Source organism: Melozone crissalis, unplaced genomic scaffold, assembly GCF_028551555.1.
Source record: "Melozone crissalis strain CALT ecotype California unplaced genomic scaffold, PUWL_Pcris_2 ptg000063l_1, whole genome shotgun sequence".
Classification (NCBI taxonomy): Eukaryota; Metazoa; Chordata; class Aves; order Passeriformes; family Passerellidae; genus Melozone; species Melozone crissalis.
This window is the reverse complement of record NW_026535841.1, coordinates 14,959,401-14,981,173: the sequence shown is the minus strand read 5'-3', so window position 1 is coordinate 14,981,173 and position 21,773 is coordinate 14,959,401. Positions and strand designations below refer to the sequence as shown.

The 21,773-nt window shown below is 52.7% G+C and overlaps 1 protein-coding gene across 7 annotated transcripts in view; it reads left to right on the top strand.

The window, feature by feature from the left end:
* Positions 1-21,017, top strand: part of RIMBP2 (RIMS binding protein 2) — a 40,818-nt gene extending 19,801 nt beyond the window's left edge. For 2 of the 7 annotated variants that reach the window (XM_054288531.1, XM_054288530.1), the window contains 11 exons: positions 1,550-1,701; positions 2,357-2,818; positions 5,953-6,099; positions 7,966-8,124; positions 13,355-13,472; positions 14,172-14,356; positions 14,543-14,711; positions 15,864-15,973; positions 16,762-16,833; positions 17,046-17,180; positions 19,524-21,017. In XM_054288531.1, the coding sequence (XP_054144506.1) occupies positions 1,550-1,701; positions 2,357-2,818; positions 5,953-6,099; positions 7,966-8,124; positions 13,355-13,472; positions 14,172-14,356; positions 14,543-14,711; positions 15,864-15,973; positions 16,762-16,833; positions 17,046-17,180; positions 19,524-19,715 (1,901 nt within the window). In that variant the 3' untranslated portion in view covers positions 19,716-21,017. Of the gene's footprint in view, positions 1-1,549; positions 1,702-2,356; positions 2,819-5,952; positions 6,100-7,965; positions 8,125-13,354; positions 13,473-14,171; positions 14,357-14,542; positions 14,712-15,863; positions 15,974-16,761; positions 16,834-17,045; positions 17,181-17,749; positions 19,310-19,523 lie in introns of those variants that run through there. The other 5 variants (XR_008483847.1, XM_054288528.1, XM_054288526.1 and 2 more) reach the window with 5 other exon arrangements.
* Positions 21,018-21,773: the final 756 nt, after the last annotated feature.

The window sequence follows — 21,773 nt, the reverse complement described above, 5'->3', positions numbered from 1 at the left end:
CTCTCTCTGAGGGCTGAGGAGCAGTGAAGCTCCCAAACCTTCCCCACTGCTTCGTTCCCCTGGGAGCACCTCTAGAGAAACGGGCCAGCTCTTCGCTGCTGTGCAGAGAAAACACAACAGCGGCTGGTGAAGTGGTTAGGGGCAGATTGCAGAGTCACTGGAGCAGAGGAAAGGATGGATTTGGAGTCAGTGATGGGAGCTGCCATCACAGAGTGTCATGCAGTTGAACTCACCTCGACTCATCAAGGCAGTGGAATTGCTCACATAAAAACACAAGTGTCTGTCTCTTGGGCACTCAGATCTAAAGATAGAAATAAGCACAGGATTGGGACCAATGGGGCTGCTGCAGCTTTTGGAGTAATTTATGTAAAAAACCCCATGAGGAGCAAAATGTAGCAGAATTCCAAAACGAACATTTATGCTGATGACCAAGGCCATAGAAAATCACCAGGAATCATTTCCCATGTAATGATGGGAGGAAATAGGAGCCGTGCTGAGCCTGGGGCACTGCAGTTTATGAAACCTGTCTCTGCACAGCCTGGGAAGGTTGAGACAGACACCCTGGGGATTGTTTCCTTGAGGGAGGATGGAAGGAAGGTGACTCCTCCTGCAGGAGCAGATTAATGTCACTGTCATGGCAAGATGCTGGGTTAGATCAGATGCATTCTTTCTGTAAGCTGAGCAGCCTTGCTGAGTTGGGAGTGCTGGCTGGCACTAAAACAGGATGTCCAGGAAAGCTGAAACTCAATCCCGAACCAAAATCTCTCTTGGCCAAGAATAGCATTAGGTCAATTTGCATACTCTCAACTTGCAAGATAAAAATACCTTAGAGATGCAGGGGTGGTATGAGCAAAATCTTCCTGTTGTGCCTGTGCTGTCCTGAGCATGACCGTGGTTTCATTTCCACTCCGCTAGAGGACAAATTCAGTGGCAGCAAAGCAGTGAAATGCGCTGGCAGTTTCCCAGGGGTCTGGTGTGGTATTTGCACCTGTATCAAGCACAGCTGAATTATTTGCAGCCCTTTTGGTGGATGAACAGATCTGGCTGTGTTTGGTTTGCCGGGAGAAGCAGTCTCAGCTGCAGGCTCTGTGCTGTGCCCTGCAGAGGTGGCTGCAGCCCAGCCCTGCTGCAGCAGCAGCCTCTGCTCAGGGCTGGCTGCTTCAATTAGCACAACAGGGTGCTTGAAAAATTCATGAGCCAATAATCTCTGTGATATTTTTACTCTGGCTTTCTGGCCAAAGTAGGGCTATTTATAGCAGGGTACTGCCTGTTAATTAAGGAGGTATTTGGTGTGCTGTCACACTGACACACACTGAATGCCTTCAGAGGTGCTGGGTGTGTTTCTGACTCAGTGCAGAGGGAGGGCTGAGCCCAGCTGTGCTGTATCCAGCTGTGGAACGTGCTGCAGCCCCAACTGTGGAACATGCTGCAGCCCCAGCTGTGCTGCATTCCCAGCTGTGCTGCATTCCCAGCTGTGGAACGTGCTGCAGCCCCAGTGCAGCCCAGCCCCTCGCCCCTCGCTCCGTGTGACCAGCCCCATCTCTCCTAGGTCCCCCAGCCCCGCCGCAGGAGGTGTGTGTGCGGGCAGGGAGCGCCCCAGGGACACTCCAGGTGTGCTGGAAGCCCCCAGCGCTGTCAGCCACGGGCACGTCCCACGGTGCCACCGTCACAGGCTACGGGGTCTATGCCAAAGGGCAGCGGGTGAGTCCCCTCTGTCACCCCTGTTACTCTGCCACCCCTGTCACCCCTGTCACCTCTGTCACCCCTGTCACTCTGCCACCCCTGTAACCTCTGTCACCTCTGTCACCACTGTCACCCCTGTCACCCCTGTCACTCTGCCACCCCTGTAACCTCTGCCACTCTGTCACCCCTGTCACCCCTGCTGGCGTCCTGCTGCCAGGGACGTGCAGTGTTTCCTGGGTCCCCCCGTGTAGGGAGGAATGATGAGTCTGACTCCATGTTCTTAGAAGGCGCTGACACTTGTCTGTGCCACAGTGTCTGTCTGTCTGTCCGCAGGTGTGCGAGGTGTCCCTCCCCGCCGCAGAGGGCACAGTGCTGATATATAACAGGGTGCTCACAGTGTCTGTCTGTCTGTCCGCAGGTGTGCGAGGTGTCCCTCCCCGCCGCAGAGGGCACAGTGCTGATATATAACAAGGTGCTCACAGTGTCTGTCTGTCTGTCCGCAGGTGTGCGAGGTGTCCCTCCCCGCCGCAGAGGGCACAGTGCTGATATATAACAGGGTGCTCACAGTGTCTGTCTGTCTGTCCGCAGGTGTGCGAGGTGTCCCTCCCCGCCGCAGAGGGCACAGTGCTGATATATAACAGGGTGCTCACAGTGTCTGTCTGTCTGTCCGCAGGTGTGCGAGGTGTCCCTCCCCGCCGCAGAGGGCACGGCGCTGGAGCTGCCGCGGCTGCGCGCCCTGGACGCCCGCGAGCTCACCGTGCGGACCCTCTCGGTGCAGGGCGAGTCCCTGGACTCTGCCCCTGCTGCCGTTCCCCCCGAGCTCCTGGTGCCTCCGCCCCCCCAGCCCCGCACCGCTCCCAAAGCCAAGCCATTAGCAAGTGCCGGAGCCCCAGAAACCAAAGAAGAACGTTTCGGGCCGCATTTCAAGCGGGACGAGTCCTGGGAGCAGACTCGCTCGGTGTCCCCCGGGCACGGACACATGCTGGAGCCACCCGCCTTCCACGGCCCCCTCCAGGGCAGGAGGTCTCCGTCCCCCAACAGGATCCTGCCCCAGCCTCAAGGCACTCCGGTCCCCAACACCGTCGCTAAAGCCATGGCGAGGGAAGCTGCACAGAGGGTGGCCGAGAGCAACAGGGTAAAGGCAAACCCGGCTGGGCTGGGCTGGGCTGGGCTCTGGGGCACTGACCACTGGGGCTTTTCTGGGCTGGTTTGTTCTCTGTGACACCACTGGGGCTTTGCTGTTCTCTCTGGCACCTGCACTGGGGCTTTTCTGGTCTGTCCACTGTGGCACTTGCCACCAAAGGTTGCTCATCGTGTCCCTCAAGGGGTGGGTAGTCATCCCTCAGCTCTGAAGAGCCACAGCTTGAGAAGCAGAGTGCTGGAATTCTGGGCTGATGGAGCCCTCCTGTGTCTGCTGTCGTGGATCCACGGGGAATTTTGTACATTTTCCCCTTCTCAGTGCTGCCTTGTCACTCAGGTTTGCAGCTGCTTCTCCCTCCAGCTCCTCCTGGGGCTGCCAGCAGCGTCACTGCCCAGGGACGCCCCTGCTTTGGGACCACCGTGACCCAAGGCTGTGCACAGGCTCAGGTCTTTGCCTGTTGATTTAAATCCCACGTGTGGGGCTCTGGGCTCAGTGCAGCTGATGTGGATGTACCCTGACAACGTGCTGTGGGTGTTCCACACAAATATGTAATATTGAAATACCCCCAGGGCCCGGGGCAGTTACTTTCTCATCACAAGCTGCTCACAGCTGTCTGTTACTTCTTGCAAGCTGAGGTGTCACATATCCCACAGATTCTCCTGGTGCTTCACCTGGCAGTCGTCAGTTATGTCCAGTTTTTAGTCTCCCATTGTATCTCCAAAATGGCTCCATTAATTTGGACAGTTCACACATGCCTTAACAGCCATGGCTGATTGACTGTTCCTGTTTTGGGATGCATTTGATCCAGTGGGTAAATCGAGCCAGCTTTTGAGAACCTGAATAATTCTGGATCAATAAGAATAGGTCTGATAAACACATATGTATGCATCTGTATGTATCTCCCTGTTGTTCATAAATAACACTGGGATGGAATAGAGGGAGAAAAGGCAATTGGTTTCTTTGGCCCTATGAGGTGAAAGTTGATTTAAGAACCACACAGGGAAAGAGAACAGAAATCCCTTTTCTGGTTTGGAGAATTGCTGACACGACATGTGCTCTGAACCACGTTTGGTTGCACTAGTTTAAGTGATGCCTGAAATGATTTATTCAGGAATCTGGACAGAAGTTTACAGACAAATTGATTCTAAATTAAATCCAGTCCTGCCGGAGATGTTTGTCACGTTTGGTCCCCCGTGGTACAAGTCCTTCACTGGCGGTGAGTGCTGCAGGAGGAGCTGTGCAGGGGGAGCTGTGCAGGGGGAGCTGTGCAGGGGGAGCTGCACAGGGGGAGCCGTGCAGGGGGAGCTGTGCAGGGGGAGCTGTGCAGGGGGAGCTGCACAGGGGGAGCCGTGCAGGGGCAGCTGTGCAGGGGGAGCCGTGCAGGGGGAGCTGTGCAGGGGCAGCCGTGCAGGGGGAGCCGTGCAGGGGCAGCTGTGCAGGAGGAGCTGTGCAGGGAGAGCTGTGCAGGGGGAGCCGTGCAGCGGGAGCCGTGCAGGGGGAGCTGCACAGGGGGAGCCGTGCAGGGGGAGCTGTGCAGCGGGAGCCGTGCAGGGGCAGCCGTGCAGCGGGAGCCATGCAGGGGGAGCCGTGCAGGGGGAGCCGCGCAGGGGGAGCTGTGCGGGGGGAGCCGTGCAGGGGGAGCTGTGCGGGGGGAGCCGTGCAGGAGGAGCCGTGCAGGGGGAGCCGTGCAGGGGGAGCCGTGCAGGGGCAGCTGTGCAGGGGGAGCTGCACAGGGGGAGCCGTGCAGGGGGAGCTGCACAGGGGGAGCCGTGCAGGGGCAGCTGTGCAGGGGGAGCTGCACAGGGGGAGCCGTGCAGGGGGAGCTGTGCAGGGGGAGCTGTGCAGGGGGAGCCGTGCAGGGGGAGCCGTGCAGGGGGAGCTGCACAGGGGGAGCCGTGCAGGGGGAGCCGTGCAGGGGGAGCTGTGCAGGGGGAGCTGTGCAGGGGGAGCCGTGCAGGGGGAGCTGTGCAGGAGGAGCTGTGCAGTGGCAGCTGTGCAGGAGGAGCCGTGCAGGAGGAGCTGTGCAGGGGGAGCTGTGCAGGGGCAGCTGCACAGGGGGAGCCGTGCAGGGGGAGCTGTGCAGCGGGAGCCGTGCAGGGGCAGCCGTGCAGGGGGAGCTGTGCAGGGGGAGCTGTGCAGGGGCAGCTGCACAGGGGGAGCCGTGCAGGGGGAGCTGTGCAGGGGGAGCCGTGCAGGGGGAGCTGTGCAGCGGGAGCCGTGCAGGGGGAGCCGTGCAGCGGGAGCCGTGCAGGGGGAGCTGCACAGGGGGAGCCGTGCAGCGGGAGCCGTGCAGGGGGAGCTGTGAGCCCCTGGTGCCTGAGGGGCTCTGTCCCCAGAGCAGCAGCAGTGCTGGGCCAGGGGCTCTCGGAGCACAGCACGAGCACTTTAGTACTTTAGTACTGGGGCCTCAAACGCTGCTGTGATTGAGCATCCACTGCTCTGCCAGGGAGAGGAGAGTGTCTGCTGGCAGCCTCTGGGTGCAGTACTGGGAATTTAGGGAAGTGGAACAGGGAGGAGAGCTGGCAGCTCAGCTGGCAGACACATCAAGTCATTATTTAAGAGTGAGGGTAATAAAACAGGCAAAAACTTCTTCAAAACTCCTCAAGGGTTCCATCCAGGGGGGACCGACAGTGCTTTAAACCGTGAGAGCTTTTAAATGTTGTGTGTTGAGTCTTTCTATTGGTATTTGTGTCCCTTGGTGCAGGGGCAGTGTCCCTCACTGCTCTCTGTCCTCCCACAGATGGTGAGGAGGAGAGTTCATGTTGGTGATTGTGTCCCTGAGTGCAGGGCAGTGTCCCTGGCAGTGTCCCCAGTGTCCCTCTGCTGTCCCCCAGATGGAGAGGAGGAGCGTTTGTGTTGGTATTTGTGGGCACAGGGCAGTGTCCCCAATGTCCCCAGTGTCCCCAGTGTCCCTCTGTTGTCCCCCAGATGGAGAGGAGGAGCGTTTGTGTTGGTATTTGTGGGCACAGGGCAGTGTCCCCAATGTCCCCAGTGTCCCCAGTGTCCCTCTGTTGTCCCCCCAGACAGCGAGGAGGAGCGTTTGTATTTGTGTTTGTGGGTGCAGGGCAGTGTCCCTGGGCACAGGGCAGTGTCCCCAGTGTCCCCAGTGTCCCTCTGCTGTCCCCCAGATGGAGAGGAGGAGCGTTTTCAGCGAGAGGAGCAGCGCAGCCCCGTACTCGGACGAGGAGGAGGAGGATGGCTACGACTCGCCCAGGGTGAAGCGCAGGGGAGCCTCGGTGGACGAGTTCCTGAAGGAGTCCGAGCTGGGCAAGCAGGTGAGGGGCTGGCCTGGCTGTGCCGGGGGCTCAGCAGGAACAGAGGGATGGCTGGAGGGCAGCTGTGGCACGGCACTCCAGGGCTGGGCTGGGCTGGGGACACAGGTGACACAGTGACACAGGTGGTGACGCAGGCTGGGACATCGGCTGTGACAGAGGCAATGACACAGGTTGTGACGCGGGTGACACAGGTGGTGACACAGGTGAGGCTGAGCCATGGGCAGGGATGCTCCTGTTCCTTGTGTTTTGCACAACTGCACACTGATCCCACTGAAAACAAATATTAGATAATTTATTACATTAGTTTCAAGAGAGATATAAAGTCTAGAAAAGAGATGGGTTTTTTATGTCTTGGCGTAGTTTAAAATACTTTAGCCAAACACCTGACTTCCTGTGTTGAGGGTCCACCGTGGTGGCAATATGCTGCTAGAATTAAATGCTGAGCACTTTGAAATTCTAATGTGATGTAACAAACAGCTGCAAAGAACAGATGATATGTGAATTATCCTCAGGCTTTTACAGTTTGGTCAGCAAGCCCGTTGATGCATGAAGGACCTCTTTAATGAGGGGAATTTAATCAAGACTAAAACTGGATTCGGTGCTGTGAATGGAGAGGTCCTTTATTGTATCACCTGGGATTGAGACTGGATTTCTGGAATTATGGTGATAAATGTGCAAACAGAATTTCCATGGGATTGAGACCGGATTTCTGGAATTACGATCATAAATGGGCAAACAGAATTTCCATGGGACGTGTCCAGCAGAGCAAAACAGAATGGGCAAAGCAGAATGGGCAAAACAGAATTTCCATGGGATTGAGACTGGATTTCTTGCCTTACAATCATAAATGGGCAAACAGAATTTCCTTGGGACGTGCCCAGCAGAGCAAAACACAATGGGCAAAACAGAATTTCCATGGGATTGAGACTGGATTTCTGGAATTATGGTGATATATGGGCAAAGCAGAATTTCCATGGGATTGAGACTGGATTTCTTGCCTTACGATCATAACTGGGCACACAGAATTTCCTTGGGCCGTGCCCAGCAGAGCGGCGCCCGCCGGGCCGTGGCCGTGGCCGTGGCCGTGGCTGTGGCCGTGGTCGTGGCTGTGGCCGTGGCCGTGCCGTGGCCGTGGCCGTGGCCGTGGCTCTGGCCGTGGCTGTGGCCGTGGCCGTGGCCGTGGCTGTGGCCGTGCCGTGGCCGTGCTGTGGCCGTGGCTGTGGCCGTGGCCGTGGCCGTGGCCGTGGCCGTGGCCGTGGCCGTGCTGTGGCCGTGCTGTGGCCGTGGCTGTGGCCGTGGCCGTGGCCGTGGTCGTGGCCGTGGCCGTGGCCGTGGCCGTGGCCGTGGCTGTGGCCGTGGCCGTGGCCGTGGTCGTGGCCGTGGCCGTGGCCGTGGCCGTGGCCGTGGCTGTGGCCGTGGTCGTGGCCGTGGCCGTGGTCGTGGCCGTGGCCGTGGCCGTGGCCGTGGCCGTGGCTCTGGCCGTGGCCGTGGCCGTGGTCGTGGCCGTGGCCGTGGCTGTGGCGGTGGCGGTGGCCGTGGCCGTGGCCGTGGCCGTGCAGTGGCCGTGGCCGTGGCCGTGGCCGTGGCCGTGGCCGTGGCCGTGCAGTGGCCGTGGCCGTGGCCGTGGCCGTGGTTGTGGCTGTGGCCGTGGCCGTGGCCGTGCTGTGGCCGTGGCCGTGGCCGTGGCCGTGGCTGTGGCTGTGGCGGTGGCCGTGGCCGTGGCCGTGCTGTGGCCGTGGCCGTGGCTGTGGCCGTGGCCGTGCTGTGGCCGTGGCCGTGGCCGTGGCCGTGGCCGTGGCGGCTGCTCTGTGCCGCTGGGGCTCAGCAGGATCAGCAGCCCGAGCAGAGCTCTCTGTGCCCTGCCAGGCTCACTACTGCCTGGGGGACGAGTACCACACGGAGAGCAGCCGCGGCTCGGACCTGTCCGACATCCTGGAGGAGGATGAGGAGGAGCTCTACTCCGAGATGCAGCTGGAGGAGGGCGGGCGGCGGCGCCTGAGCCTGGGCTCGCACGGCACGCTCAAGGTGAGCCTGGCACCCTGGGCACCCTGGGCACCCCTGGGTGCAGCTGTAACCACCCCAGAGCCTGGGCACCCCTGGGTGCTGCCTTGGGGCTCCTGCAGCCCCCCCAGAGCCTGCAGGCACTGAAGCCTACTCTGCTAGAAGCTAGAGGTGGGCTGCTTTAATGCATTTATTACCTTAGGGTTTTTTTTTTCATTATTTGATAGATAAACTTTTAACAGACTGTTTTCCTGTATGTGATCGTTGCCCTTGCAATTTCTGTTCTGCATCTGGGGGCCTTCCCCTGTCTCTGTGAGGATATACTGCATGTGCCACCCCGAAAAATGAGTTGTTTCTGAGCAAGGAAATTTGTAAATACTTACAAAACAACTTCTGTTTTTCCTGTGTGAGTGATTTGTCTGTGTACCCAGTGCTGGTCCCATCCCTTCCACAGGCTTAAAGCCTTCCTGTGGGAAAGGGAGTTGTTTCAGCTTTGTTTGATCAATGCTTTATCAGAACTCCTTGTGCTCTGAACTTTAGGGAATCACCAGAGAGAGTAGGAAATACATTCCAGAAATACTGCTTTAGTGCAGGAATATTCATCATGAAGGAAACTTCAATGTAACAACTAAAGCATATGCAGAACACTGAACACACCCAGTACTGAATATATATTTGCCATATTGTATTTGTACATGTGAATTGTATTTGCTTTGTGTGTGTAGTAATTGCACAAACTGGGTTTTCTTAGAAAGCACAAACTCACAGGTTAACACTTTCCTCAGTAGATTGTTATTTAACTAAAGTCAGTACTAATTTGTCATGCCTATAAGAATTCTGACCATTGCTGTGACTGCTTTCATGTGCTGTGAGTTCAGTCCTTTTTTTCTGGTACTGTCTGCAGTGAGACAGGTTATTTTTCAAAGTAAGAAATTACCATTGTTTGTATTGCTGCACCAGCAGAAAGGCTGAAACCAAAATCCTTCTGCATGCCCATTGTGTCCCCTTCCCTGGCAAAAAGAATGATCCCCAGGTTGTTCTTGTTCTGTGTGCATCAGAAGGTGTATTTACCCCTTGGATTTAAATTACCAGTGTGGATACTGAGAAAGTTCCAGAGCCTTAACTGGTGTGGGAAATTGTTTTTGACCTGCCAAGGTTTGCAGGCTTCTCTCGATGTGGTTCATGCTTACTGACCTTTTGTTCACTTCTGTGGTGCTTTATCTCAAGTTTCACAGGTGTTACACACATTTTAAAAACAAAGGAAATAGGTGAAACAGTCTAAAGTGACTTGGAAAGTTCCCTCTGCCTGGAAGGGACAAGGTCCAAACGGCAGCTGAGCTCAGAGTGCCCGCAGGGAGATGCTGCTGCCATCTCCAGCGGGATCTGTTGTTATTTCTGGGTGCTCCTGAGCCCAGAGGCGCCCCTGATCCGGGCATTAGGCACAAGCAGAGATGATCTCTGATGCAGGGTCAGTAATCCTGGCAACCAGAGCCAGCAGCTCCTGCCCTGTGCTCCCTTCCCTCTCCCAGAGCCCAGCCACGACACTCCCAGTGCTTTGTGGAAATGGAATAGGAAAATTGCTGAATGTGTCTGCATGTCCAGAATGCTGCTTTTACCCAGGCTGGGATCGTTTTTACCTGCTTCTGGCACAAACAGAGACTTTTCCTTGGGCTCCCAGGCTGATGTTCAAGCAGTGCTTTTATGGAGCAGGTACAAGACCGTGATGAGGTTTGGTGGCAGCGCAGAGCAGGTGACTTCAGAGAGACATCAGCCTGTGTCCCTGGGGGCTTTCCCTGGGAGCCAAGCTTTAAAAATGTGCAGGTTTTTCAGAATTTTAGGGAGGAAACCAGAACTCCCTTAATGAGGGCTGTGGAATAGCTCTCCTCTGCCAGGAGACTGAAGATATTTCCTGCTTACACAGGAGCTTTAGGAGAGGCTGGGGCAGAGCTGCCATTCTCTGCTGTCGGTTCTGGTTGCAGAGGGATCAGAGGGCAGCTTGGCACGGGCAGGAAGGAGTTTCAGTGCCATTCTCATCCCCCATGCCGGACCCTGTACGTGGCTTCCATGACTCCGTTTCCAATGCATGAGTTCATTCCTGTTAAGAGCATCCCTCAGTTGTTTGCACTGCCCTCTCATGTTGTACCTGGCACCCAGCAACTTCTTAACCACGTCTTTATTTTTCACAGATCCTCATTCAAAGCATGACATCCTTTTCATAATATAAGCTGCATGTCTTACGTTTGCCATTGCTCTAAAACTAATTCTGTCTTTATTTTTCTTTTCTCCCTTTTCCCTCCCATTTTATTTTTGTCACACACTCTTTGTTCCCTGTCTGGTTTTTGACATTACATAATCTTAAGGAGTACGATAAGAATAAGACCACTGAAGCCACTTTTGTGGAACAGCCTGGCTTTCCCCAGCAGACACGGCACAGTAAAAGGCTTTTCAGTATCCCAGAGGTGGCTGAAGAGGACGGTGAATACCCCGAAGTGCTGTACAAGCAGGGTTTAGGTATGCCCTATAGAAAGAACCCCAGAATAGCTAGAGGCCCCCGGGCTGGCAGGCCGTGCCGGCAGGAGCAGCAGCACAGCCCCAGGCGCCCGGGCAGGGCCAGGGCAGGGCCGGAGCTGCAGGACAGAGCAGGGAAGGGCGGCCAGGCCCTGTCCCGCAGCCCCGACAGCGGCCTGGACTGCGGCAGCGAGGAGGAGGAGCCGCGGCCGGGCCGGGCACCGTGGGGCAGCGACGAGGAGCAGCCCTGGTGGGGCGGCGCGCGCAGCAGGGACAGCGAGGAAGAGTGGTCCCGGTTCGGTGTCAGGGCTCAGAGGAGCAGCGATGAGGAGTGGTCCCAGGTCAGTGTCAGAGCCCCCAGGAGCAGTGAGGAAGAGTGGTCCCAGCGCAGTTTCAGACACCAGAGGAGCAGCAATGAAGAGCAGTCCCGGTTTGGTGGCAGACCCCAATGGGGCAGTGATGAAGAGCGGTCCAAGCACAATTTCAGACCCCAGAGGAGCAGTGATGAAGAGCGGTCCCGGCGTGGTGTCAGAGCCCAGAGGGGAAGCGATGAAGAGCGGCCCCGGTTGGGTGTCAGACACAGGAGTGGCAGTGAGGAAGAGGAGCCCCGGCCCAGTTTCAGACACAGGAGTAGCAGCGAGGAAGAGCGGTCACAGCCCAGTGCCAGAGCCCAGAGGAGCAGCAATGAAGAGCCGTTCCAGCCCAGTGCCAGAGCCCCATGGGACGGCGATGAGCAGCAGCCGCAGCGCTCGGGCCGAGCCCCCCAGGAGCCCGCTCCGTGCCCGTGCCCGTGCCCGTGCCGGCGGGGCCCGCGGCCGCCGCTGTCGCGCAGGAGGACGCTGACCCGGCAGAGCAGCATCGAGGAGGATTTCGGGGAGCTGGAGCCGCCCGGGGCTCCGCGCAGAGCCGAGCGCGAGCGGGGCTGGAGGAGCCTCCCCCGAGCAGCCCAGCCCGGGGCACAGCCACCCCTCAGAGAGGCACACGACGCCCTGGTGTGTGAAGTATCTTCTTCTAACATCTGCTTGCCAAATCAGTCTGGTCTCTTTATTCTCTTTATTTCTTGTTCTTCAGTTTTTTTGTTCTTTTTCCATTTTTTTTTTTTTCCCCAAATTGATTTTTAAAGTCAATCCTTTGGACCCATCTGCTACATTTTCTCCCCATTTTTTTTTTCTTCCCCATTCATTTTGGTTTGTTACTCTGCATTTTCATTTATGGTCCTCTTTTGAGTCATGCTGAAATCAGATTAATTTGCTTTGCAATGATTTTCCCCCCAAACAAATTACAATAATGGCTGCTTTTATTAAAGGACAACTGAATCTAAATTTTAATTAAGGGTTAGCTGAACTATAATTTTTCCAAAAGATTGCTTTTCTTTATTTTGCCCATCTGAATGTTGCTCTAAAAAAAAAAACCACAAGCTGCATTTTTAACTGGAGAAATGTTTCATCCATATTTTTAATTTTTTTTAATTATTGTCAAGGAATTCATTTCATCATGTTGTTTTTATTCATCTCATTCCCAGAATTTTCAGGATATGCTCTTTATCATGGAACATCTCAAGACAAGAATCAAGACTCTCCCCCAGTGTGACAGTGACCCAGGTTTATGGAGTCACAGCTTCATCATTTTCATTTTCTGCCTTATCTCCGCGCTGTCACCACGCTGCCGTCCTTGTCAGACCATCTCTTCTTGCCTTTGAAGTTGCAGACTGCATCTCTGCCGAGAATGCAGGCACAGAGCTGCTGCCCAGGGAGCCCAGGGCCATGCACAGCTGCCAGGGATGCTCTGCTCCGCACCTCCTCGTTTGCATTTCTGCCCACTCATATCCAGAGGAGCCTCCAGGTGTGAGGGAGGGACCCGTGCCCAGGGAGCGGGGCCAGCTCTGCCTGCAGCGCAGGGTGACACTGAATTGTGACACATTCCACACGAGAGGAGCGCCAGCTCTGCCTGCAGCAGCACTCCATCCTGTGCTCTACACCAGGGCAGAGCCAGCTCTGCCTGCACCCCGGGGTGCTCACTGCATCCCGGCACATTCCACATGGGGGAGCGCCAGCTCTGCACCCCTGCCTGCACCCCGGGGTGCTCACTGCATCCTGCCCTGTTCCACAGAGAGCAGAGGCCAGGGGCTGCTGCTCCTGGAGCCCCCCAGCTCAGGCTGGAGCGCCCACAGCTGCTCCCAGCAGAAGTGACCGGGCTGTGCTGTGCCAGCGACAGCAGGACGGGCTCAGGAGAGCTCCCGCAGCCCCTGCAGCGCCCAGGCAGCAGAGGCAGCTGTGCCAGCTGTGCCAGGGGAGGCTGCAGCCCCCCTGCCCTTGCCCGGGGCCAGGAGCCGTCCTGGCTCCTGCTGCAGCTCCAGGGCTGGCACTGCAGGTGTGCCAGGGCAGCCCCACCTGCCCGGCCCTCAGCCTGCCCGTGCCACTCTTCAGGACGCTCCAACGCCACCTTAGCCGCAACAACAAAGGCAAAAGAATATTTCAGAAATTATTCTTTTCTTTTCTTTTTGTTCTGACGTGCGACTGCTGGTTTACAAAGCTCTGCCATAAATCAGGGAACCATTTATTTTCTTTTGCAGGTTTGCCAGGCAGCAGTGCCCACTTTTCAGCTAACCTTTCAGTTAAAAGCTAAGTTTAGTTGCCTTTAGAGCTTGTGCTTCTAACTGTGATTGACCCGACCCGTGCCCAGCCGTGTAAGCACGACGTTGCCATGCGTGAACTGACGAGCCTGTTCTTTCTGTTGTTGTTTTTAGCTTTTAGGTAACCCAGCCTCTGCAGGACGGCCTGACAGGGTGGAGCATGCGGGGCGAAGGTCCTCCCATGGCAGTGCAGTGCCACAAAGGTCTCGGCCCCTGCTGGTCCCCTCCATTGGTTAGTTGGACAGACGGTGCATTCCTGTTCTTTGCAGCCTCACGCCTGGGGAGGAGAGCATTGAAAAGCAGCAGCAGGGTCTTTGTGGAGCCAGGCTGCCCCTGGCTTGGAGGGGTGAGATGGGCTGCACGCACTGAGCCCTGCTGGAAGGGAGAGCTGGGGCTGCCCGGGCTGTGGGGGCAGTGTCTGGCACTGCTGCAGCCTTGCACTGCCCTCAGGGGCTGCTGAGATGGCTCCAGCTCAGACACGGCTGATCTCAGCCCAGGGAAACCCGCAGGCAGCTGCTCATGGTCAGTGAAATCAGTGTGGCCGCCCAGGCCCGCCCCAGCCGTGCGCCCTGCCATCCACCAGCCATCGCTCGTGCTCACCTGCCGTTCTCCCGACTACTTTTCCATTAATTCATGGCAAACTCTTGCAAACCTAACAAAAATGGCTTTCCTACGTGAGCTGTGCAAATGTCAGTCTGGTACAGGAAATCAGCCCAGCTTCCAGTGCAGGCTTTATAAGCTTTTTTAAAAATAGAACTTGCTGATAAAATAAAAAAAAACCAAAAATCCCACCAAGCTTTATAGGACACGCAGTGAGGTTTGGGTTTTTTTCACTGAAATGCCCAGCATGTTTCAAGTATTAACTGGGAGAGGTGGCTGATGAGGCCAGCTTGTGTCACTGAGCTGTTCTCTCCTGAATTTGCCGTCACAGATGGCTACGGTGGCCACGACCGCCTGTCCCCAGACATGTACGAGGAGTCTGAGACAGACCCTGGCACTGAGGACCTCTCTACTCGAATCTTTGTTGCACTTTTTGACTACGACCCGCTGACCATGTCCCCGAACCCCGATGCTGCAGAGGAGGAGCTGCCCTTCAAGGAGGGACAGATCATTAAGGTGAGACCTGAGGCCACGGGACACCACGGCGTTTTACGGACAGCTCACCTTTGGGGGAACGCTGCCTGTGCGATCACAACCCTGGGCTTGTCCTTCAGAGGCTCAGGTGGAAATCTCACTGGACCTGGCAACTAATATCTAGTGCTAAGGGCTTTTTGACCAATATTATCCTTCTCTGAATGTCAGGTTTACGGGGACAAAGATGCTGATGGGTTTTACCGTGGAGAAACCTGTGCGAGAGTTGGCCTTATCCCCTGTAACATGGTCTCTGAGATACAGGCAGATGATGAAGAGATGATGGATCAGCTCCTTAAACAAGGTTTCCTTCCCTTGAACACTCCAATTGAGAAAATAGGTAAGGGGAAATACAGACATTTCCCTCCAGACTCTGGGCTCCCTTAGCTTGGCTGCGTTTACCTCTTGTTTTTGTGCAGGTGCATCTACATTTTGCAGTCATTTACTGCCCCAGGGGATGCATTCTGTGTGTGTGTCTGGATAATTTTATATAACTAATATTTAATCTTGGTGACAGCATTGGCTGCAAATGGGGACCTGCAGCTTCACCACTCCACTTGTTGCTTTCTTTTCTGATTAAAAAAAAAAAGGGGGGTTTGTGTCCTGAAGTATTTACTGCAGTGCCTTTATCAATAACTGCAGTGCCTTTATCAATACCTGCAGCACCTGTATCAATACCTGAACACCTGTATCTGTACCTGCAGTACCTGTGGCAGTAACTGGAGTGCATTTATCAATAATTGAGTACTTTTATCAATACCTCAGTACCTGTATGAGCACCTGCAGTACCTGTATCAATACCTGAGTACCTGTATGAGCACCTGTATCTGTACCTGCAGTACCCATGGCAGTAACTGGAGTGCATTTATCAATAATCGAGTAACTTTATCAATACCTGAGTACCTGTATGAGCACCTGCAGTGCCTGTGACAGTACCTGCAGTAGCCGTGGCAGTAACTGCAGTGCATTTATCAGTAATAGAGTACCTGTATCAATCCCTGAGTGCCTGTATGCACACCTGCAGCACCTGTGTCAGTAACTGCCGTACCTGTATCAATCCCTGAGTGCCTGTATGCACACCTGCAGCACCTGTGTCAGTAACTGCCGTACCTGTATCAATCCCTGAGTGCCTGTATGCACACCTGCAGCACCTGTGTCAGTAACTGCAGTACCTGTATCAGTCCCTGAGTGCCTGCATGCACACCTGCAGCACCTGTGTCAGTAACTGCAGTACCTGTATCAGTCCCTGAGTGCCTGTATGCACACCTGCAGCACCTGTGTCAGTAACTGCAGTACCTGTATCAGTCCCTGAGTGCCTGTATGCACACCTGCAGCACCTGTGTCAGTAACTGCCGTACCTGTATCAGTCCCTGAGTGCCTGCATGCACACCTGCAGCACCTGTGTCAGTAACTGCAGTACCTGTATCAGTCCCTGAGTGCCTGTATGCACACCTGCAGCACCTGTGTCAGTACCTCCCTCTCTCTCCCCCAGCAGAGCCCCGTGGCCGGCGCGGGGGCCGGCAGCAGCCGCTGGCCACCCGCAGGATGGTGGCTCTCTACGACTACGACCCCAGGGAGAGCTCCCCCAACGTGGATGTGGAGGTAGGGGCACAGCCTGGGGGCACACAGCCTGTGAGCTTCCTCACTCATCCTCTAAAATGTTTGGTTTTGGTTTTTACGGGGGAATTGTAGAAGGAGAAAGTGAATTTTGAAATATGTGGGACTCGGTGCTTTAAAACACAGCCTGGGTTGTTTTCTGTTTCTTATTGAACCAAATCTTTTTCTAAATTATGGTGTTTCAAAGTAGTTTGGCCAACAAGTCAAATAAATCGTGCTGATGTATTGCAAAGATTTTGTTTGTTCTCTCTCCCGTGGCCACAGGAAATTAAACATAATTTAAAAGCCCCGCCCTAATTGCATTTAAGCCACAGACAGTTAAAAGAGCCGGGTGCAGTGGGTGCTGATCAGAGAGGAGCTGCCCATTGTGAAGGTTTTGCTGAAGAGAACCCAGCAGAGCTGCAGTGCAGGAGCCTTGTGCCTCAGGGCCTGGGCTGGGTGATGCCCTGAGCTCCCTGAGCTGCTCCCCCTCCACCAGGATGGATGCAGGGGCCCTTTGAAGCTGCAGTTCAAAGCTTGTGCAGGTTCTTCAAGGCCTGAATGTCTCAGCTGTTGGTCACAGGGAGCCCTGTGGGTGTCCACACACAGTGGGACAGGGGCTGGGCTTAGCAAGCTGAGGGAAAAACCCCAAGGGGAAAAACAAGAGGTTTGGCTGTCAAAGATCAGTTTGGCTTCATCAGTGTCTTAACATGAAGGAGTGGGGGGAAATCTGAATGCATTCCCTGTTAATAAGGAAAGGCTGATCTTTGCCTGTCCCTGCTCCTGCCCTGCAGGCCGAGCTGACCTTCTGCACTGGGGACATCATCACTGTCTTTGGTGAGATCGATGAAGATGGATTTTACTATGTAAGTTGTGTCTGCTGGCTCAGCCCAAACTGCTCCCAGCTCCAGCAAACACCGGCCTGGGGAGGGATGTGGAATTGTGTGAGCTCTCAGGGGCCATGGATGGGAATTCCCTCTTCCTCGCCAGCTCTGAAACGGGCAGCAGTGCGTCCCTGCCTCCTTGGGAGCAGGTGTGATGGGCTGAAAGCACTCACTGCCCCTTCCCTTGCTGGCAGGGGGAGCTCAATGGACACAAGGGGCTGGTTCCTTCCAACTTCCTCGAAGAAGTGCCTGACGATGTGGAAGTGTTTCTCTCGGACGCGCCCGCGCGCTACGCCCACGACGCGCCCATGCGAGCCAAGGCCAAAAGGGTAAGCAGCCCCCTCAGGAGCACCTGAGCCCCCATCTGCCATTCCATTCTGTCTCACGTGCCATTCTGACATTACTTTTAACATTACGTTTAAATTCATTTGCCCATTTAAAGTTATCTTTCAAATACATAAAATAAAACCTGAGGGAAAACGGCTTTAGCCTGTGCCAGCTCGTTACGTTTGTAGATGGAGAAACTGAATGGACTGTTTGGTTGCAGTCATCTGCCCTTCAGAACCTGAATTTAAGCAGCTCTTTCCTGGTGATAGTTATTTCCCAAAGCTTCTAAATTGCTCTTTAAAAAAGGTTCTTGTGCACAAAAGCCTGGTACCAGTGTTCCTCTAAATACAAACTGTAACTGCAGCTGATGGACTGACAGTGGTCCTCTCTTAATCCTTACAACTTCCTGTTCCAACTGGCGATAATTAATTGCTCAGAGACTTCTCTTTCATGAAAGAGTTAATCATGTTTAGAGTATCTCATTTTTGGTTTTGTTTCATCACTGCAATACTTTTATATATTATATATTTTATATATATTTTTATTTCTTTGCTCATCTGCTTGGAAACAGAAGAAGAGTGTTCATTTCACACCTTAATAAGGCAATGTAGCCTTCACGTAAGTGAGCAACTGAAGATACCAATAGAGATTTCAATTAAAGCTACCTGGCTATCTAATGCAAGTCTTGAAACTTAATTGTGGGGGAAAAGAAAAGAAATATGTCTCCAAACCCCTTGGCCACAGAAGACCAGGCTGCATGCCTTTGCTGTACCTAGTCGAGTCCACTCCTTTCTTGGGAGACAAATCCCTTAAAACAGGAGCCTCTGAAATCCATCGGCCCTCCCTGTACGAAGGTCGGCGTTTGGAACATATTTCTTCCCGAGCTCAATGTTTATGTTTACATAGAGAGGAGAGTTTGATGTCTAACTACCCTACAAACAAAGCTGCATATTGCATTGCTAGCCAAGCTGGGATGTAAAAATTCCAAGCTCCTGTGTCAAGAGAAAAGCACAAAGCTGCAGCCCCTGCAGAACCAGCAGTGCCGCTGGCACGGACGGTAGTTTACAAGGGGATAGTTGGTTCTGAAACTCACTACACTCAAACACAGCTACTTAAATTGTCTGCCTTAAAATGTGTTTTCCACAATCTATTTTACCCCAGTTTGCCTAAGACCAACTATTCAACGCTTCTGAAAAGAATCCCCTCCTGTGGTACAATTCACTGGATTTTCCTAGCAGTGTACGTTTGCAATATTAGCAACTGTTTGGTTTACCAATGCAATAAAGTCTCGACCTGAAACATGCAGCTCACTGAATGAATGCATTAGACTCCATATCTGGTATCTTCAGGTGTACGTTGGGGTGCTTTACCAAGTTGTTTTGGTTTGTTTTGGTTTTTTTTTTTCATTAGAATTAGACCTTGATTTAAAATCAAAGTAGGCTTGAAGCCCCTTTGCTTATCTCACTGTTGCACAACGAGCCAGTAAATTGCTGACATTTTAACTTGAACTAAAGCTAGCAGGCCTCCCTACAGCATGGATTCTGCTGTGAAAATATCATCTTAATTGATAGCAACCATTTTGCCAGCTGGGCACTGTAGTTAGGATAGGCTGACTATATGTAATTTTAGCATTTTCATCCAAGTGCTTTTGATGACTGAAAAAAAAAAGCTGTTCAAAATATTTAGGAATGCTGTCATCTAACAACCTCATAGCTGCAGCATACACATCAAGCACTCAGGGCCTTTAAGCTTTCTTTGATTGCAATTAAGGTTCATTTTAGCTTTTTCTTTTTCCTTTTTTTTTTTAAGCCAGTGTGCCATCTTCTCTAATCTGTACATAAAGTTTGCTAGCCAATTTTAAAGAAAAGGCATTTAAAGGACATTAAAAAGTAAGTGATCATGTAGCATTTTAAGTATTTTCTTCTGAAAAGAGTTTGGCTTCTATAGATTGCTAATCTGTAGTAATTAACATGTTTATTTTTCTTAAATCTATAGCTGAAAGTATCCCTCTCCATTTTAGTACTATCAGAGTACTGAAATGAAAAACCAAAGCCAATTTTGTGGCTTTTATGGCCAGAATTCTGGCAAAGTAAGCGCATCCAACACTTCCTTTAAAAAAGTATAACCAAAACTGGGCTTTATTGGCGGGTTTTCGATTTCTGTATTTTTTTCCTCTAAATTGATGCGTTTTCCATAAGCCCACGCAGTATTTTAAGCCAGAGAGAAGAAAGAAACCAGCCCTTTTGTTTAAGTGGGTAATGGGACAAGTGATGTTACCAAGTTTCTTGCTGCTGATGGCTTTAAGCTTTCCAAGATTGAATAAATGATAACAATGTACCTACTAGGTTCCTCCTGAGAATACAGGTACCTCCCGGAGAGCACCTTCCCCCACAGTCCATCTCCATTCCGGGTCTCCTCCGTCACCTGTGCTGGGCTCGGGGAGCCCCGGCAGAGGCAGGGATATGGCCTCGAAAAAGAAAAAGGGGCTGCTTTCCAAAGGCAAGAAACTGCTGAAAAGGCTTGGTGCAGTGAAATGAGTCATGTGCTCCTGGACAACTTGTAAAGCTTCCAGTCTGTGTACTTTTTTTTTTTTTAAAGTCAAAACTAGGGCTTTCATGACTATGCAGTACTTTACCAGACCGTTGCATTTTTAACTCTGACATCAACAGAGTCATGCCAATTGCTTAATCAAAACAGCAAGGAAAGAAGGGAAATGCATTTGTTGTTGCAAAAACATTTTTTAAAAAGTAAAAAAAAAAAAGGTTGTGGGCTTAAGACCAGAAGAACATGGTTTTATTTGAAGTCATCTCAGCACCTGCAACTCCATTGGAAAAATCTCAGCCTTTATTCTCCTTTAACCATGAGTGGGGGGAGAAAACTCATTCACTGATTGCTAGTTCAGAGATCACCCCACTGGATCCACTCATTAACAAAAATGGTCTTGAAACTCCTAGTTGAATCAGCCTTGATGTTTTGCCTTATTAATGCACAATGATTTGTACTGTCTAATAAATATGCAGCGTATACTTTGTATGTACTGTGTATGCAGCTGTGTCCACCCTCCCTCCCCCAGTAGCTCCAGGTGAACACTGGTACTGCCCCAGCCCCGGCTGATGGACTCCTGGCAGTGTGCAAGTGCTGTGCTAAACCCTTCTCGGTTTTGGTCCCCCAGTAAAAACCACACCCTGTACTGGTTTGCCATTCTCACGCCAGGGGAACCAGGCAGTGCAAGTTACCCAGAACCTCGCCCCATTTCAATCTCCAGTTCTGGGGTTCCTGGTTCCCTGTTCTAAGCTATGGGAAAAAACCAACTGCACACCAAAAGCCCTTTAGTCCCTGTTTTTTTCTGTGGAGGTTCAGTCCTAGGTTAAAAGGCATTTTCATTCTGCTGCTGTCAGATTGAGGCAAGTCCATCTGCAGTGAAAGGACAAAGTGTTCCAGCCACAGCCCCACGAGGCTGCACCAGGCTCTATCAAACCCCAACTGCAACATTGGCATATCACAAAACCAATCCTCCACACTGATGGCAGTCATTGGCTGTTACTATTTTGTAATTCTTGTCCATTTGTAAATTGTTTTTACTGTTTTTACATACTTTTCAGAATGCCTTTCTTTTTGTAATTTACGGAAGGTTTATAAATGAATGATCAAAGCTTCCCCATTGTGTCTTCAGATAATAATGTAAATTACTGTAAAATACCGTGTGCTAGATTATAACATTTAATTAAAGAAAATAACTGGCCTACATTTGTGGTAAAGTACCGTGTGGGTGTGTGCATGTGTACAATTGTTGTGTATTATATTTTATATAAATAAATAATTTGATATTTTGTAGAGTGCAGTATGTTTCATAAATCCCCCATGTCAGCTGCTGCCTTCCTGTGTCAGCCTTTTTTCAGAACTGTCCATGGCCACTGAAGTTCACTGCAGAATAAAGAAAAGCTCTTCCATCTGCAAGGGCTTCCCAGAGGTAAAAAAGGGTTGCAAAATTACTCCAGCAATTGTCCCATCTGTGCCCAAAGCCCAGGGCTGAAGCACAAAATACAGAACAGGCTCAAACGGGCAAGGATTACAGCAACAACTTTATTTAAATCTCACAAAGAAAAGCAACAAGGTTCACAACAAGGTGGTTAAGAAAACCAGCACTAATCTGAATTTCTCCATGTGCAGTAGTTTGACTCTGCCACTGCAAAAATCTGAAATCAACCTCCATGCCCCCACCTGCTGTTAGTTTCAAAAATGGGCTGCAGAACAGTGACCAATGAAAACCTCAGACATGAACAAACCAGGGCTGCTTGCCAGTGCTTGGAACTACAAAACCAAAAACCCCGAGCGTGCCAGTGCACTGCTGTTCCTTGATGGAAGTGTATTTCTCAGTTAAGGAGCAGTGTTGAACAGGAGCAGCCCAGCAGCTCAGCTGTCTCCAGCTCTCTGCTCCCACCAGGCAGCGACCATGAAGCTCCAGCCCAGGCAGAAGCAGGGCCCAGGACAGCCCCTGTCCCCAGAGCTGCTCCAGCAGCACGGGCAGCCCAAGCCCTGCCTGCCGTGAGAGGCTCTGCAGAGCTGAGCCCTCAGCGTGCAGCTGCACACAGCAC